The sequence below is a fragment of the Ranitomeya imitator genome, chromosome 9 (assembly GCF_032444005.1).
Source record: "Ranitomeya imitator isolate aRanImi1 chromosome 9, aRanImi1.pri, whole genome shotgun sequence".
NCBI lineage: Eukaryota > Metazoa > Chordata > Amphibia > Anura > Dendrobatidae > Ranitomeya > Ranitomeya imitator.
Genome location: NC_091290.1, coordinates 32,543,739 through 32,557,756, shown reverse-complemented (window position 1 = coordinate 32,557,756; position 14,018 = coordinate 32,543,739). Strand labels below are relative to the sequence as shown.

General features: G+C 44.4%; 1 protein-coding gene across 4 annotated transcripts in view; it reads left to right on the top strand.

Moving 5' to 3' along the window:
- Positions 1-14,018, top strand: part of MUS81 (MUS81 structure-specific endonuclease subunit) — a 97,825-nt gene that overhangs the window by 40,789 nt on the left and 43,018 nt on the right. For all 4 annotated transcript variants that reach the window (XM_069740560.1, XM_069740561.1, XM_069740562.1 and 1 more), the window contains 3 exons: positions 10,038-10,222; positions 12,226-12,355; positions 12,801-12,931. In XM_069740560.1, coding sequence (XP_069596661.1) covers positions 10,088-10,222; positions 12,226-12,355; positions 12,801-12,931 — 396 coding nt within the window. In that variant the 5' untranslated portion in view covers positions 10,038-10,087. The remainder of the gene's footprint in view (positions 1-10,037; positions 10,223-12,225; positions 12,356-12,800; positions 12,932-14,018) is intronic.

The following is a 14,018-nucleotide window of genomic DNA, read 5'->3' as shown; positions in this document are numbered from 1 at the left end:
GTATCACTTGTGGGGGGTTTCAATGTTTAGGCACATCAGTGGCTCTTCAAACGCAACATGGCGTCCCATCTCAATTCCTGTCAATTTTGCATTGAAAAGTCAAACGGCGCTCCTTCCCTTCCGAGCTCTCCCATCCGCCCAAACAGTGGTTTACCCCCACATATGGGCTATCAGCGTACTCAGGACAAATTGTACAACAACTTTTGGGGTCCAATTTCTTCTCTTACCCTTGGGAAAATAAAAAATTGGGGGCGAAAAGATAATTTTTGTGAAAAAATATGATTTTTTATTTTTACGGTTCTACATTATAATCTTCTGTGAAGCACTTGGTGGGTCAAAGTGCTCACCACACCTCTAGATAAGTTCCTTAGGGGGTCTACTGTCCAAAATGGTGTCACTTGTGGGGGGTTTCAATGTTTAGCCACATCAGGGGCTCTCCAAACGAAACATGGTGTCCCATCTCAATTCCAGTCAATTTTGCATTGAAAAGTCAAATGGCACTCCTTCGCTTCCGAGCTCTGCCATGCGCCCAAACAGTGGTTTACCCCCACATGTGGGGTATTGGCATACTCAGGACAAATTGTACAACAATGTTTGGGGTCCATTTTCTCCTGTTACCCTTGGTAAAATAAAACAAATTGGAGCTGAATTAAATTTTTTGTGAAAAAAAGTTAAATGTTCATTTTTATTTAAACATTCAAAAAATTCCTGTGAAGCACCAGAAGGGTTAATAAACTTCTTGAATATGGTTTTGAGCACCTTGAGGGGTGTAGTTTTTAGAATGGTGTCACACTTGGGTATTTTCTATCATATAGACCCCTCAAAATGACTTCAAATGAGATGTGGTCCCTAAAATAAAATGGTGTTGTAGAAATGAGAAATTGCTGGTCAACTTTTAACCCTTATAACTCCCTAACAAAAAAAAATTTTGGTTCCAAAATTGTGCTGATGTAAAGTAGACATGTGGGAAATGTTACTTATTAAGTATTTTGTGTGACATATCTCTGTGATTTAATTGCATAAAAATTCAAAGTTGGAAAATTGCGAAATTTTTCACAAATAAACGCAGGTACTATCAAAGAATTTTTACCATTGTCATGAAGTACAATATGTCACGAGAAAACAATGTCAGAATCACCAGGATCCATTGAAGCGTTCCAGAGTTATAACCTCATAAAGGGACAGTGGTCAGAATTGTAAAAATTGGCCCGGTCATTAACGTGCAAACCACCCTTGGGGGTAAAGGGGTTAAAATTCATTGTGGTAATGTCTATAACCAAAATTAGAAAAATGTTGTCTCTGTCCAAATATATATGGACTTAACTGTATATAAAAAAAGCCAATATTCGGGTGACACAAAGATGGCCTCCGTGTGCTATCGTTTTGTTCTTCCACCTATTGATTGGAATGAAGAGTGTGATCCGAGACTTGGCCCGGAGATTGAATGTAGTGCATGATCACATTGTGCCCTTGGTCCATCTCATCCACCGCCATGTTTGTGGTCACTAACTAGATGCATAGGCCTCGTTCAGCACACATTATACTCTAGGGACATGTTCATATGTTTGTGTTTTTTGCGGACCCAGTCTGATTCATGGCTGTTTTTCTCTTCTGCAGCATATTCTAAGTACGGAGTATTTTTGGTATTTTAGTGTAAGCCTACTTATATCGACATTAAAAACTCAAACAAATAGATGCTACCAATGTATGAATTTCTAAAAAAAAAGTTCAGCCTCCCCCCCCCCCATAACATTTGCAAAAAATAAGGAGGAAATTCATAGCGCTTCCTTTCTTTTTCCAAGCCAAAAAGAAAAGTGAATGAGGTTTTGTGTGGTAATACATGGTTGAGCTTTCCTTCTTCTCAGTAGTCCTAGTGCACAAGTAGCTGCATGTCCCTAAATTCTGCATTCCAACCTCTCAGGAGAGACAAGACATTCTCGGCACATAGCTCTTAAAGCGAGCCTGTCCTTTCCCTCAAAACCCGTAAAAATAAAAAAAGCACGATCCTGCTGATGACACCCTCATAAGTTAAAGCTCCTTTTTGTGCACAGTCCAGTCCAGTATGTCTAGAACATGTCTTTATTCTCCTGCTTTGTAACTTGGATCCGTGCTTTTTACCTGGGTGGTTCCTCTGTTATCATTTTGTGAGCACTATAGTTGCAGGGACATTCTTACCCCTCACTTCCCAGCATGTATTGCAACTGTTATTGTCCATTCACTTGCCTGCCTAGAGAGACAAAGATCGCCCTTACTTCCTGTCAAAACAAGAACCTGCCCCACTTCCTGCAGAAAAACAAGGACCCACTTCCTGTATAGAAACAATGACCCACCTCCACTTCACGGAGAGAGTCAATGACCATCACTTTCTATAGAGATTCGAAATTCTGCCCCGCTTCCTCTATAGAGACAATAACTGGCCTCACTTGTAGAGAGACATACCTGCCCCCACTTCAAGTAGAAAAGCAAGGACCTACCTCCACTTCCTATAGAGACAGTGACCTGCCCCAGCATCCTCTAAAGAGACAATAACCTGCCCACACTTCCTCTATAGAGACAATAACCTGCCCACACTTCCTCTATAGAGACAATAACCTGCCCACACTTCCTATTGAGAGACCCAGACCCAACCCCACTTAAAGTAAAGAAGCAAGGACCTACCCCCACTTCATGAAGAGAATGAAGACTCTGCCCACTTCCTGTAAAGAGACAAGAACCTGCATCCACTTTCTCTATAGAGACAATGGCCCTACCCACTTTCTCTATAGAAACAATGGCCTATCCCCACTTCCTCTATAGAGACAATGACCTTCCACACTTCCTCTATAGAGACAATGACCAGCCCCACTTCCTATTGAGGTACAATAACCCACACCCTGTTTCACACATGTGGATGGACTGAGGAGAGCCTGGAGGGGTGCAACTAAGCGACCACCTGATTCTTCGCTAGAGCCCCTAATAGTGGGGTTAGACTTGGCTCCAGATGGACGCCAGGTGCGGGAACACAGGCCGTCCACAGGTACAGGATCACAGGTGCCATACACAGGTGCAGTATCAGGAAAGTCAAGATAGATACGGGTATGGGTTCAGCGGGACAGACTGGAACTGGTGCAGACAGGGTGGACAGGATCAGCTAAGCGGAGCAGACAGGTTTAGATAGCACTGGTACGGGGCCCTAACAACTCTAGCTAGCAGAATAAATACTGATTACTAAAATTGCAAAGTCACCTCTCAATAGGGGAGGATGCCTTATATTCCAAACACCTCCCAGCTATTGGCTGGAGAAATTTTTAGCAGCGTGCTGGCCCTTTAAGAGGCAGGGAGAATGCGCACCCTAAGCACACTCCCAGGAGATCTGCGTGCCATGCGTAGTTCCTGGGAGGAAACACGCTAAGGGAGCGCAGATAGGTACGGTAACATGCCAGCCTTCCTTGCAGGGGGATAAGGCGACCCATGCAGGGGCACCGGCGCTGCTGTATCACCCCCTTTATCTGTAGGGAGACAAAGATCCGCCTCCACTTCAAGTAGAGAACGAAGGACCTATCCCCACTTCTTGTACAGACAATGACCTGCCACCACTTCCTCTATACAGACAATAACCTGCCCCCACTTCATGTAGAGAGAGACAGGAGCCTGCCCCCACTTCCTGTAGAGAGACAAGGGCACACCCCCACTTCCTTTTAAGAGACAAGACCCAACCCCCTTTCTGTAGAGAGACAAGGGCCCGCCCCTACTTCCTGTAGGGACGCAAGGGCCCGCCCCCACTTCTTGTAAAGCGACAAGGGCCTGCCCTGACATCCTGTAAAGAGACAAGGACCCACCCCCACTTAGAAAGACAAGGGCCCACCCCCACTTTCTGTAGAGACAAGGGCCTGTCCCCATTTCCTGTAGATAGACATGTGCCCACCCCATTTCCTGTAGAGCGACAAGACCCGCCCCCACTTCCTGTAGAGACACAAGACCCGCCCCACTCCCTGTAGAGAGACAAGAACCGCTCCCATTTCCTGTAGAGACAAGACCCGCCCCCACTTCCTGTAGAGACACAAGACCTGCCCCACTCCCTGTAGAGACACAAGACCCGCCCCACTCCCTGTAAAGAGACAAGACCAGCCTCCACTTCCTGTAGAGACACAAGACCCACCCCCACTTCCTATAGAGAGAAAAGACCTGCCCCCACTTCCTGTAGAGAGACACAAGACCCACCCCCACTCCCTGTAGAGACAAGACCCACCTCCACATCCTGTAGAGACACAAGACCCGCCCCCACTTCCTGTAGAGACACAAGACCCACCCCCACTCCCTGTAGAGAGACAAGACCCGCCCCCACTTCCTGCAGAGACACAAGACCCACCCCCACTTCCTGTAGAGAGACAAGACCTGCCCCCACTTCCTGTAGAGACATAAGACCTGCCCCACTCCCTGTAGAGACAAGACCCGCCCCCACTTCCTGTAGAGATACAAGGTCCCACCCCCCACTTCCTGTAGAGATACAAGGGCCCATCCCTACTCCCTGTAGAGACACAAGACCCGCCCCCACTTCCTGTAGACATACAAGGACCCGCCCCACTCCCTGTAGAGATACAAGGACCCGCTCCACTCCCTGTAGAGAGACAAGACCCACCCCCATTTCCTGTAGAGACACAAGACCCACCACCACTTTCTGTAGAGACAAGGGCCCGCCCCCACTCCCTGTAGAGAGACAAGACCCGCCCCCACTTCTTGTAGAGATACAAGGGCCCGCCCCCACTCCCTGTAGAGAGACAAGACCCGTCCCCACTTCCTCTAGAGATACAAGGGCCTGCCCCCACTTCCTGTAGAGAGACAAGGACCCGCCCCCACTTCCTGTAGAGAGACAAGGACCCGCCCCCACTTCCTGTAGAGAGACAAGGGCCCGCCCCCACTCCCTGTAGAGATACAAGGGCCCGCCCCCACTTCCTGTAGAGAGACAAGGGCCCGCCCCCACTTCCTGTAGAGAGACAAGGGCCCGCCCCCACTCCCTGTATAGAGACAAGACCCGCTCCCACTTCCTGTAGAAAGACAAGGGCCCGCCCCCACTTCCTGTAGAGAGACAAGGGCCCGCCCCCACTCCCTGTAGAGAGACAAGGGCCCGCCCCCACTCCCTGTAGAGAGACAAGGGCCCGCCCCCACTTCCTGTAGAGCGACAAGGGCCCGCCCCCACTTCCTGTAGAGAGACAAGGGCCCGCCCCCACTTCCTGTAGAGAGACAAGGGCCCGCCCCCACTTCCTGTAGAGAGACAAGGGCCCGCCCCCACTTCCTGTAGTGAGACAAGGGCCCGCCCCCCACTTCCTGTAGAGAGACAAGGGCCCGCCCCCACTTCCTGTAGAGAGACAAGGGCCCGCCCCCACTCCCTGTAGAGAGACAAGACCCGCTCCCACTTCCTGTAGAAAGACAAGGGCCAGCCCCCACTTCCTGTAGAGACAAGGGCCCGCCCCCACTTCCTGTAGAAAGACAAGGGCCCGCCCCCCACTTCCTGTAGAGAGACAAGGGCCCGCCCCCACTTCCTGTAGAAAGACAAGGATTACACGTGACAATTTGCAGCGATGTCTGAGCATTAATTGTCAGGTGCACTGAGATTTATTGAAATGACTGACTTTTAAATTCTCCATCTCTCACCCATTTTTCTCAGTTGCAGTGAAGACACTTTTGTGGAGCGATTTTATATGGCAGGACTGAACACACACAGCACTGAATTGTATTTGCATCTTTATTGCAGAACAAATAAGCCTGCCTGATTACTAATTTTGTATCTGAGGGCTGTTTGCCTTGTGGGCAGGGAAGGTGGTGGCTGCAGGGAACAAGTATCTCACATAGCACTTGAGTTTCCAGCCTGAATAGAAGGAGTGCAGGTTGTAAGCCCCGGCAAGACAATGAATGGTTATTCCCAGAATGATAAGCTATCCCCTATCCACAGGATGGGGCATCGAGAACCATGAGATCGAGGCTCTGCTGTGCACATTGCTGGGGCAGATATCTGCTGATCGGTGGGGCTGCCGGGCGCCTACCCATCTCATATTAGTAGAGTAGAATTATGCCGTCTGCTCATAGTAGGCATAAAGAACAAATCCCGCCTGCCGCATAGTTCAGAAAGCACCAAAGTTACTAAGAGGCAGGTACCAAAATCTTTCCAAAGTAAAATGCACCGTGATTAGGAAATGTTGATCAGGGGTTTTGCAATCCTGCAGTAACAGCCCCATTTCCGGTTTCCTTATCTGTTGTCTTGTCCTTTGGACTCCGCTTCCTCGCTTGACTTCTTAGAATTTCCATGTCTGGTGCGTTCTGTCTTTCCATGATGTCACTTACAGACCCGCGTGAATGATTGGATTACCTGGAAATAAAGACTGACCATGGAATTACAGTAATTTGTCATTTTTTTGTTCTCCCTTTTTAACCTTAGCGGTTGTCCATATTCTGTTCTCTCTACATAAATGCTGCTGGGGTATATTAAGTGATTCCATATTTCTTTTTTTTTGCTTGCAGCACACGTCAACCATAATACATAATATGGTTGTCTGGTTCTTTCTTGTGTTATTTTGTCATGACTTTTTTAGCAGAGAATTCTCCAGGTTTAACTGCTCTTACAGTAAAGAACCTGTTCTTGTACTCATCAAAAGCGGAGGTGTTTATGGAGACCTTACAGCAGATGTGAGCAAAGTGCGGCCCTTGGACTGGGACAGGTGGCTGTATGGTGTGCACCTGATCTCAGTAGAAGGGTAAAGACAGGTGCGCGCAGTATGCCGCAGATGCACACAGTATGCCGCTGGTGCGCGCAGTATGCCGCAGGTGCGCGCAGTATGCCGAGCTGCACATAACAACGTACCCTCTAAGACACAGCCACCCAACCAGAAATCCACTGTAAGCGTCCATTTAAAGGCGTTTTTCCCGGGAACAGAAGTTCATTTTAATCAATAGATCTTGTAATAATAATAAGTTCCCCAATTGGATGTGTTTATATAAAATGTTCCTGTGCTGAGATAATCTTATACATGTGCCCCTGCTGTGTACTGTGTAATGGCCGTGTCTGATCGTACAGGAACATGGTCTGATCATACCACAGCACAATGGGGGGGGGGGGGGAAGAGTATGCAGAGAGCACAGCGCAGGATCGCAGCTGATTCTTTTTGTGAGATAAAACACGTCCCTGCCTGGCTTTAAATAGTTTTACGTCAAAGAAAGAATCATCTGCGATCCCACACTGCAATGTGAGTATACTCTCTTCCGTCCTCCCCTGCTCAGTGGATGTGGTATGGTCGGACCATGTCCCTGCTCGGTCAGACACGGCCATTACACAGTACACAGCAGGGGCACATTTATAAGATTATCTCAGCACAGGAACATTTTATGTAAACACGTCCAATTGTGGAAGTTATTATTATTCCAAGATCTATTGATTAAAATGAACTTTTGTTTGCGGGAAAACCCCTTTAAATTGAACACATTGAATGGTTGATATGTCTTTTCACATGATAGAAAGTGCAATTTTGAGTCTGAATGAGGCTCAGTCTCTTCCGACCTTAGGCCTGGTGAAAAGGTATTTGGGTTTCATGCAGAAGTGACGTGCGGATCTAGGCACGTGGTATTTGTGTAAACCCACCTTTAAAGGGGTTGCCGACATCCCCTCTGCTGAACAACCCCTATTAAATGCCTTAGATTCATTTATGACCTCAAGATTGCCCCCTACTGGACAAATTGCAAGTTCAATGTATTCTGTATTAGCACCAATGTTCTAGGGAGCTGCGTTAGTTAAAGGGGTTGTCCACTACTTTATATGGGTAAGACAAAAAAATATCAGATTGATCGGGTCCAACGCCCAATGCAGTGCCTGAACCCACACAAACTACAAGGGATGTGGCATTTTTTTCCCCCATAAACGTAGAGATTCAGTTCTTCTGATGAGCTGCCAAGATGCTTTTTACAACACAGAAAGGCAGAAGTTATTTTTATGCTGTTGAAAAAAAAATGCTGAAGAATGTGTTATTTTAACGCAGCAACATGTCCATGTCAGGAATGTGAGTGTAGAGATGTAGACGGAGCCAACATCATCCGAGGATCGCTCCCCCCACACGAGGAGGGACAGCTGCCCTGCCATACTAAAGAGCACCGTAATTTGAAAAACCGCTGCGTTTTTGAAAACTGCAGCATTCCACTCCTTTCAGTGTTTTTGCCACTTTTTTTTTTTCACCCATAGAAAGCAATGAGTATGTGTAAAAAAATGCAGGTATCAGGTTTTGCTGCATTTTGGTGCAAAAACCTAAGGATGTTGCAGCATGTGTTGTTTTTTTTTTTTTTTTTTTTGGGGGGGGGGGGCATTAAACCTTATTAACATACACAAGAAACAATAAAAACGCAGCAAAACATGCACAAAAAAACACCCTATTTGTAAGAGGAATCGCCTTTACTGCCAAGAGAGCAGGGTTTTGCCTGCAGAAAAAAAAAAAAATGCAGCAAGAACTCAAAGTGTGAACATAGCCTAATGGCGAGTGTCTTTCCACTTGCTTCAGGAAAAAGACCGCCAGTATTTTACTGAAGCGGGTCAGCCTGGAAAAACTGTGGGATTGTGCCAGCGTGAAAAAGACGTTGTGTGCACATACCTCAATACTCGTAGCTACTTGTAGTACTGTACGTAGCCAGCATTCTGCATTTTTACTGTGTAAAAAAAACCTTCAAAAATGCACTGTGTGGACATGCCCTGAAGGTATGCTCACACTGAGTCTTTGTGCTGAGCCTTGGAGTGGAAACTCCAAAATCCTCCTCAAACACTAGGCGTTGCCACTCAGTTTCTGCTCCAAAAAGCCCGAATGTGAACATATCCTTATGCTGGCCTTCCGCATGGGAGCGCGGTCAGCTGAACCTCTCACAACTTCCCAACAGGGAGAGAGGAGGAAGCCGCGGTTACCTCTCCCAGAAGTCCGATCTTTCGGCAGTGATCAGCAGATCGCTCCATCTACTTGCAGGATTACAAGATTAAAGTGGTCAGCACGTTCTACAAATACGTACACAATATGGACAGTATATGAGGACTTTTTATTTTGCTGAATTCTAGTCACTCCCCATCCCGACTTTGCAGGGGAACATGGTTGTCTGGTTCATAGAGAGCAACTTGGTCTCCCATGGACTAGGCCCTGTATACAAAGCAAGTAAAGTAACAAAGACTCGCTGTTTATGTGGCTCTAACCAGTTTACGTTTTTTTGTTCCACCTCTGCAGTGTATCTGTAGTGATTTTATGTATACATAGCCTTTAGGTACCTTTACTGAATAATATAACATAGGGATATGTAGCCTTTTGGTATCTTTACTGAATAATATGACATGTGAACACATAGCATTAAGTACCTTTACTGAATAATATAAAATATGGACACATAGACCTTTGGTACCTTTACTGAATAATATAACATATGGATACATAGCCTTTTTGTATCTTTACTGAATAATATAACATGGATACATAGCCTTTAGGTACCTCTACTGAATAATATAACATGGATACATAGCCTTTAGGTACCTCTACTGAATAATATAACATATGGATACATAGCCTTTGGGTACCTTTACTGAATAATATAACATGGATACATAGCCTTTAGGTACCTCTACTGAATAATATAACATGGATACATAGCCTTTAGGTACCTTTACTGAATAATATAACATATGGATATGTAGCCTTTTGATACCTTTACTGAATAATATAACATAACATATGGATATGTAGCCTTTAGGTACCTTTACTGAATAATATAACATGGATACATAGCCTTTAGGTACCTCTACTGAATAATATAACATGGATACATAGCCTTTAGGTACCTCTACTGAATAATATAACATGGATACATAGCCTTTAGGTACCTTTACTGAATAATATAACATATGGATATGTAGCCTTTAGGTACCTTTACTGAATAATATAACATATGGATACGTAGCCTTTTGGTATCTTTACTGAATAATATAACATATGGATACATAGCCTATTGGTACCTTTACTGAATAATATAACATATCAAACTCTTGTCAGAAAATATGGTAGATGAGATATCCAGCTGATACTAGCGACAGAAGAAGAAGATGCCTGGTCCGGTGACGTTTGGACGTAAGCGGCCCTTGCCTCCGTGCCCAAACCCTTTGTTTCTGAAATGGCTGACCGAGTGGAGAGACTCAGCTGCGGAGAAAGGGCTGAAAACACAATTCGTGTACCAAAAGGTAAAACCATGTGTGTCCAGAGGGATTAACCCTTTACAACTAGATTGCATGACAACCATTGTATGTCTAAGGCTCGCGGATGAAAAGTCACCCGATAATCATCAGTGTGTCCCATATTTATGCATCAGCACTTTACTTGTTAATTGACCAAATACAGTATCCTAGGTTAATAATGACAACATATCCATAAAAACCGGATCCAATTTTTTAATTTTTCTTTGCTCACCCATAAACTTGAATGGATGAATCTCATCCAATATACTGGTCAGCGTGCTGTCCAGTTTTGTTTCTCGGATAGAGCAAGTATAAAAGTGCTCTCTAGTGAATAATCTATTTATGTCCATGAATCAATATCAGATTAGCATAATACCCAGTAAAGTAGGTTTTCTTGCGCTTGGTTTTGGTAGATTTTTCTACACAGTGCACTCAGGTATTACTCTCCTGTTTCACCGTGCAGCAGATTTATTGCAGACCTTCCGGAGGATTTCTGCCAGCTCCATTCAGCCGGCGCCCGCCTGGTGTGAATACTCCCCAGCATCTCCTGCCGGATTAGGAGGCTGCTCAGCCAATTGGGCACAGGTTATAGCAATAGGAAAATCGGTGAATTGGGGTTTCTCATGACAGATGGATTAAAATACTGTGGGAAAATTAACCTTGAGCCCCACAGCGCTACAGAAAAAGGGGGCAGGTACCGCTATTACTAGTGTCATGCGACTGCAATGGCCAGGAAGAGGAAGAAACCTGACAAAGGGTAAACGCCGATGTACAAAACTGTCTTTTTGTCACAATCTTGATGTTATTTATTTTTTATTAATATTATTTACAAGAAACCATATAGAGTAGTGTAAGGCTGTGTTCACATTGTGTCAGAAATGACCAGAAGGTTTTGTTTTTTTCTGTGCGGAAACCTCTTTATTTGGAAGAGTTTTTCCTGAAACAATTTTGGATGATTTTTTTTTTTACCTGATGCGTCTTTTTTTTTGCAAACTTTTTAATTGTGCGGCGTCTAGTTCGGAGCAGTTTCCTTCAGGATCCCCTTTTTATTTTTTTTCCCCACCAATCACTTTTCAAAACCTGAAGCGGTAGAAAATTGCAAAAAAAAGCTGCGTGTGAACTTAGCCTAAGGGCATATTCACGTTGTATGGCTCCATGGCCGTGTTTACTACAAAGGGGGGAAAATGTGCAGTTTTGAAAAACAGGTTTTCTCTTTTTCTTTTTCGTGTTGGGGGGGGAAAAAAGGAAACAGTTTTTATTTCGTAAAAGTCCCCCCCCAAAAAAAAAAATATTAAACATATGCTATTGTGCCCAAAGAAATCTGCAACTAACCGCACACAAAACTGAAATAGTCACGCAGTCGCGAGAATAACAGTGAGATTGGTCAGTGCACAATTGTTTTTTTTTTTAGTTTTTTTTGTTTGTTTGTTCGTTTTTGCAATTTTTGTTAAAGAAGAAGCTCTCTTTCAGCACAGATTTCACCTTTTGCTACAAAAAGGGTGAAATCTGCAGCAAAATCCACATCTAACGACTGCGGAAAAATCAGCTCCGAAAACAAAACGTGAACGTAATTTTATGGAGAAAAAGTGCAGAAAAAAATAACGCTTCGTTCACATTTATGTCACATCTGAACCTGCAGTTTTCATGCAACGTCTGCAATGCAGAAACGACTCCGGACATGGAAAACTGCTTGTTAATAATCTTAATAATAATCTTTATTATTTTATAGCGCTAACATATTCCGCAGCGCTTTAGAGTTTGCACACATTATAATCACTGTCCCCGATCTAAATTCCCTATCAGTATGTCTTTGGAGTGTGGGAGGAAACCGGAGAACCCGGAGGAAACCCACGCAAACACAGAGAGAACATTGTTACATCTTTATAGACGTCACTTTGTTCTTTTGTGTCCTTTTTTTGGGAGGGGGAGGTTTTGTCGACATATTTCGCCAATTTTCCTTGACGTCGTGACTGTGACCTCTGCCTTATGACGTCCTCCTGTCTTCCTAGGCCATCAGCTCCCTGAAGAAGTATCCTCTGCCCCTCCAGAACGGGAAGGAAGCGAAAATCCTGCAAAACTTTGGAGACGGAATTTGCAAGATGTTGGATCAGCGGCTTGAGAAGCATTATGCCGAACACGGTGCGAGCGCTCTCCGATCGTTCCTTCGCGCATTTTATTTAGGCCTCATTCATTCGTGATACATTGACATGTGAATAAGGCCTAATAATATTTTTTTGCCAGATCAGTTGCTTCTTCTATGTCAGATCACTGACTCTCTGAGGTTGAGCTGCTAGCTAGGACGTCTTGTGCTTCCGCTATAGCTGTATTGTGAAAGCTCTGCGTGCTTTAGGCCCCGTGTGGGCGCAGCGCTAGACATGTCCATGCTTGGTCTTAGATGTCAGATCTGTTTGGAGGCAGAAATCATTATAAAATGGCCTCTTTGACAGTCTGTACAATTGGAAGTCTTTAACACTGCTGCCATCTAGCGGTGCATATTATCTATTACGCCTGTTCTCTCTCTTTTTTTATTTTTTTTGCAGTTTTGTCTATACTTTACACTAAACTTGGTCTCTTCTGTTCGCAGGACCCAATGCTTCAATTCATTCTCTCTCAAACAACTGCGAAAAAAACAGAACTCAGAAGAAAGCCTCCGCTCCCCTTCCTACGCCATATGCCGACCTGCCTATAGATCCCCAGGAGGGTCCTTCCCCTACAGTAAGTGCTGATCTGTGGATGTGGTGGCCGGAGAGGGGCTTCCCCAGCGGCCTGCAACCTTCCAGAAGATGTTCCATAGGTTTTTTGTACCTCCTTTGAGTTTATAAGAACTTTTTTTTACCACCTCCCTGCTCTTTAACCCCTTCATGACCCAACCTATTTTGACCTTAAAGACCTTGCCGTTTTTTGAAATTCTGACCAGTGTCCCTTTATGAGGTAATAACTCAGGAACGCTTCAACGGATCCTAGCGGTTCTGAGATTGTTTTTTCGTGACATATTGGGCTTCATGTTAGTGGTAAATTTAGGTCAATAAATTCTGCGTTTATTTGTGATAAAAACGGAAATTTGGCGAAAATTTTGAAAATTTCGCAATTTTCACAATTTGAATTTTTATTCTGTTAAACCAGAGAGATATGTGACACAAAATAGTTAATAAATAACATTTCCCACATGTTTACTTTACATCAGCACAATTTTGGAAACAAAATTTTTTTTTGTTAGGAAGTTATAAGGGTTAAAATTTGACCAGCGATTTCTCATTTTTACAACGAAATTTACAAAACCATTTTTTTTAGGGACCACCTCACATTTGAAGTCAGTTTGAGGGGTCTATATGGCTGAAAATACCCAAAAGTGACACCATTCTAAAAACTGCACCCCTCAAGGTACTCAAAACCACATTCAAGAAGTTTATTAACCCTTCAGATGCTTCACAGCAGCAGAAGCAACATGGAAGGAAAAAATGAACATTTAACTTTTTAGTCACAAAAATTATCTTTTAGCAACAATTTTTTTATTTTCCCAATGGTAAAAGGAGAAACTGAACCACGAAAGTTGTTGTCCAATTTGTCCTGAGTACGCTGATACCTCATATGTGGGGGTAAACCACTGTTTGGGCGCACGGCAGGGCTTGGAAGGGAAGGAGCGCCATTTGACTTTTTGAATCAAAAATTGGCTCCACTCTTTAGCGGACACCATGTCACGTTTGGAGAGCACCCGTGTGCCTAAATATTGGAGCTCCCCCACAAGTGACCCCATTTTGGAAACTAGACGCCCCAAGGAACTTATCTAGATGCATAGTGAGCA